The sequence below is a fragment of the Rhea americana genome, unplaced genomic scaffold (genome assembly GCF_003343005.1).
Source record: "Rhea americana isolate MKP2758 unplaced genomic scaffold, rheAme1 scaffold_573, whole genome shotgun sequence".
Classification (NCBI taxonomy): domain Eukaryota; kingdom Metazoa; phylum Chordata; class Aves; order Rheiformes; family Rheidae; genus Rhea; species Rhea americana.
Genome location: NW_028186727.1, coordinates 29774 through 33492, shown reverse-complemented (window position 1 = coordinate 33492; position 3719 = coordinate 29774). Strand labels below are relative to the sequence as shown.

General features: G+C 67.4%; 1 protein-coding gene across 1 annotated transcript in view; it reads right to left on the bottom strand.

Moving 5' to 3' along the window:
- Window positions 1–3405, bottom strand: part of VAX2 (ventral anterior homeobox 2) — a 30497-nt gene extending 27092 nt beyond the window's left edge. The window contains exon 1 of the mRNA XM_085319177.1: window positions 3377–3405. Within this exon, the coding sequence (XP_085175303.1) occupies window positions 3377–3405 (29 nt within the window). The remainder of the gene's footprint in view (window positions 1–3376) is intronic.
- Window positions 3406–3719: the final 314 nt, after the last annotated feature.

The window sequence follows — 3719 nt, the reverse complement described above, 5'->3', positions numbered from 1 at the left end:
GGCCGGGGCTCTCCGCCGCCGTTCCCGGCCGGGCAGTGGATCATTTCGTGCCAGGGGCGAACGATTCCAAACGAAAAACAGGAAAAACAAGGAAGACCAAAACCCACCCCGCGCTCCGGGGAGGCGATTCCCGGCGGTTACACGTGGGAGAGGTTCCCAGGCTGATTTCTAACCGAGGGGAAAACGAAGGGGAGCCGCCGCCCAGCCGCTGCTATAACGAAATGTCTCTCCCCCWCCGAGCCCCAACATTTCCCAGCATTTCAACTCAAAGCGCAGCCCCGAGCGCCGCGCGGATGCCGCAGCCCTCCCCGCGCACTCACCCCCGCTGCTCCTGCTCTCGCTCTTGCTGTTATTTTTATCGTTATTGTTATCATTAGTAATAGCAATACGACATTTGCTCGGAATGGGGCACAATTTGCTGAATAACAGAGGAAGGGAAATACCCGCGTGCGAGCTGGCTCCGGCGCTCCGCCGATTTCCAAGAGCAGGCGAGGGGATCCGCTTTCCCTGCGCACACCGCGCAGGACGGAGAAAAGCCACGGCGAGCATGTGGCTCATTTGGTTTATAATATTAATAGTAATTGTTATGTGTATATATATTAAATTATTATTGCTGTTGTTATTGTTGTTTTGATTTTTGTTTATTATTGTTATTATTATTTCTATTGTTCTTACTAATATTATTGGGTTTTTTAATTATTTTTATTTCTAACTCGGGCCTTGTGAAACAGAAACAAGCGCAGGAAAGCCCGGCCGAGGCGGATCGCCCTCGCCCTGAGCAGACACCTCTCGTTGGCATCGGAAACGGAAAAATCTCTGCGGGGGTGCCCAGCGAGCCACCCCGGACGGGCTGTCCGCCCCAGACGCCGGGGCCCTCCTGTGCGGCAGGCCCCGCTGCCAGACCGCTCTTTGGGGTGGAGGAGAGAGGGAAAAAAATCTTATTTTTTCTGCTTTACATCTTGGAGGAAAGTCGGGCAGGATGGTGCTGAGAGCGGGGGCTCGGGGAGCCGCCACCCCCGGCTTTCTGGAAATGAAGCCGGCGCAGAGCTGGGGCGGGAGGCGGGGGTGGGCGCGCTGCGGCTCGGCTCGGCTCAGTCGGGCTTGGCACGGCTCGGCTCGGCTTGGCTTGGCCGGGCTCGGCTCGGCTTGGCACGGCTCGGCATGGCTGGGCTTGTCACTGCTTAGCTCCACTCGGCTTGGCGCGGCACGGCACGGCATGGCTCGGCAGGGCCACGTTTCCCCGGGGCCGCGGGATGCACCGTCCACCCCGGCGGCCTGCGCGGCCCGGCCCCGGCCCCTGACCTGGCCCCGGCCCCGGCTCCGGGCTCCGGGCGGGGATAATCGTTGGAAGGAAACTGGGGCTTTTTGCGAGAAACAAAAGTCGCCGCTGCCGGGCTCCCCAGGGCCGCCGGCTCTGCGCAGCTGCCMCCCCGGTGCTGCCGGGCTCCCACCGGGCTCGGTGCCCCCGGGCCGGGCACCACGGGTGGGGGGGCAGGGGAAAGGGGACCCTCCTCCTCCTCCCTCCCTCCGGCTTCCCTCCTAAGCAAACGGTTTTCCCTCGGAACCGAGCCCCGGGCCCGGGCCCCGCCGTGCTCGCGGGGGCGCGGGCCCCGTGTGCCCCGTAGCCCCGAGCGCCCCCGCCATCGCAGCCGGGGAGAAACGAAATCTCGGGTGGAGGCAGCGAGGGAGCTCGACGACGGCTGGGGCCGCCCTGCCCTGGGGGAGGCCGCGGCCCCCGCGCAGCCCGGCGGCGCGGAGCCCGGCGGCGGCCCCGGGCAGCAGCCTCCAGCCACCCCCACTCCCAGGCAGCCCCCACTCACCCCACGCAACACCCCACTGCGTGGGCCTGGCCGGATGCACCGGCCCCGCGGCCGTGCCCGCCGGCGGTGCCCACGCCGCGGCCACGGCCACGCGGTACGTGCGCCGGGAAGAGCACGCAGGCTAACGGCGCACGGACACGTGTGCCCGCACGGACACGGGGCGGCTGTGCACGCTGCAGTGTGTGTGCGCACAGGCGCCGTGCGCTTGTGCACGGCCAAAGGGCAACGATATTTACCTTAAACTAACAACGTTAAGCGTGCACGGGCGCAGCGGAGCTGCGCACGGCCGCCGGGTAACCGCACGGCGTGCAGTGTAAGCGTGCACAGGTACCGTGCAAGTGTGCACGGGGTACGGTGTAAGCGTGCGTAGACACAGTGTGACTGCGCACGGCCACTGGGTAACCGCACAACGTGCAGTGTAAGCGTGCACGGGTACCGTGCAAGTGTGCACGGGGTACAGTGTAAGCGTGCGTAGACACAGTGTGACTGCGCACGGCCGCCGGGTAACCCCGCACGGGCACAACGTTAAGTGTGCACGGGGCCAGCGCGATTGTGCACAGCTGTGCATGAACACGGTGCAGCTGTGCGGGATGCGTGAATACAGTGCGACTGTGCAGGGTATATGCGGGGTGAGTGTGCACGGCCACAGTGCGACTGTGCACGGCCAGGGTGCGTAAATAGGATACGGCGGGCGTGTGCGTGGACGCCATGTGGCCGTGCACAGATGCGGCGCAATTTCGCGTGGACCAAACGTAATTGCACCCAGCCGGAGGGTAACGGTACCGTGTGCCCGGGCGCCGCAGCACCCGGACACCCTGCGGCTCCCGGCCGCAGGTCGCCGCTGCCTACGGGCACGGGGCGCGCAGGCACGGGGCCGGTCCCGTCCGTGGGTGCCGCCGGGGGGGAGCACTGGGGATCCCGGGAGCATCTGGGGTCGCCGTCGCCCCGGGTCCTTCTCGGCAGACACAGCCCCGACGTGCCCCCCCCCGCCCCGGCCCCCGCCGGCGCTGATTTCGTTTGCTGGTTTTCGTTTTTTCCGTGGAAACGAAGGCGGCTCCGCGGCGCCACGCGGGGCGGGGAGACACCGCTAGCAGCCCCCAGGGGAGCCCGTTTCTCCCTCCGGGACGCCGCCGCTGCCTGCCCCATCCCGCACGGCCCCGCCGCAGCCCGCACAAAGTAAACGAAATTTTCGCAAGCCCGCGGGTGCCTCCGCCGGGCTCCCCTCTCCCGGTCCCGCTGCCTCTTCCCACCCGCCGGGGTTTCCATCCGGGTTTCTGCCCCCCACCCCCTCGCCGTCCCCCCCGTCGCAAAGCGGCCGGCCCCGCGGGTCTCCGTCCCGCACCGCTGCCGGCCCGGCCCGGCCCCGCTCCCGGGGTCCCCCTCCTGCCCACGGTCCCCACGATGTTTTTTGGTTTTTTTTTGGGGGGGGGGAAACGCCAAGTGATGTGTGACCCTGGAGCAGACCCCGCTGCCTTTCCAGGGGCCCCCGGTGCCTGGGCTCRGCCCGGGCTTGCAACCGCGCCGCCGGGCGCCACGGCGGGACCGGGCCGCCGTACGAATCCTTCCCGTCCCCTTCGCCCACCATCCCGGTTCCCTTCGGGATTTGCGGGTCCCGCGGCAGGGCCGCCCCCCTCGCCCCCCGACGGCTCCCGGCCCTGCTGCCGCCCCCGAGCGCCGGCGTTGCCCTGCAACGGCCCCGCCGCGAGCAGCGCCCAGTTCCCGGCTCCTGCCGCGGAGCAGCCGCTCCCCTCCCAGGGCATCCCTGTTCCCGGTGCCCCATTCCCAGGATTCCCAACCCTGCATCCCTGCTCCTGGCGTCTCTGCTCCTGGCACCCCACTTCTGGCATCCGTGTTCCTGGCATCACTGCTCCTGGCACCCCACGCCCAGTATTCCCATCC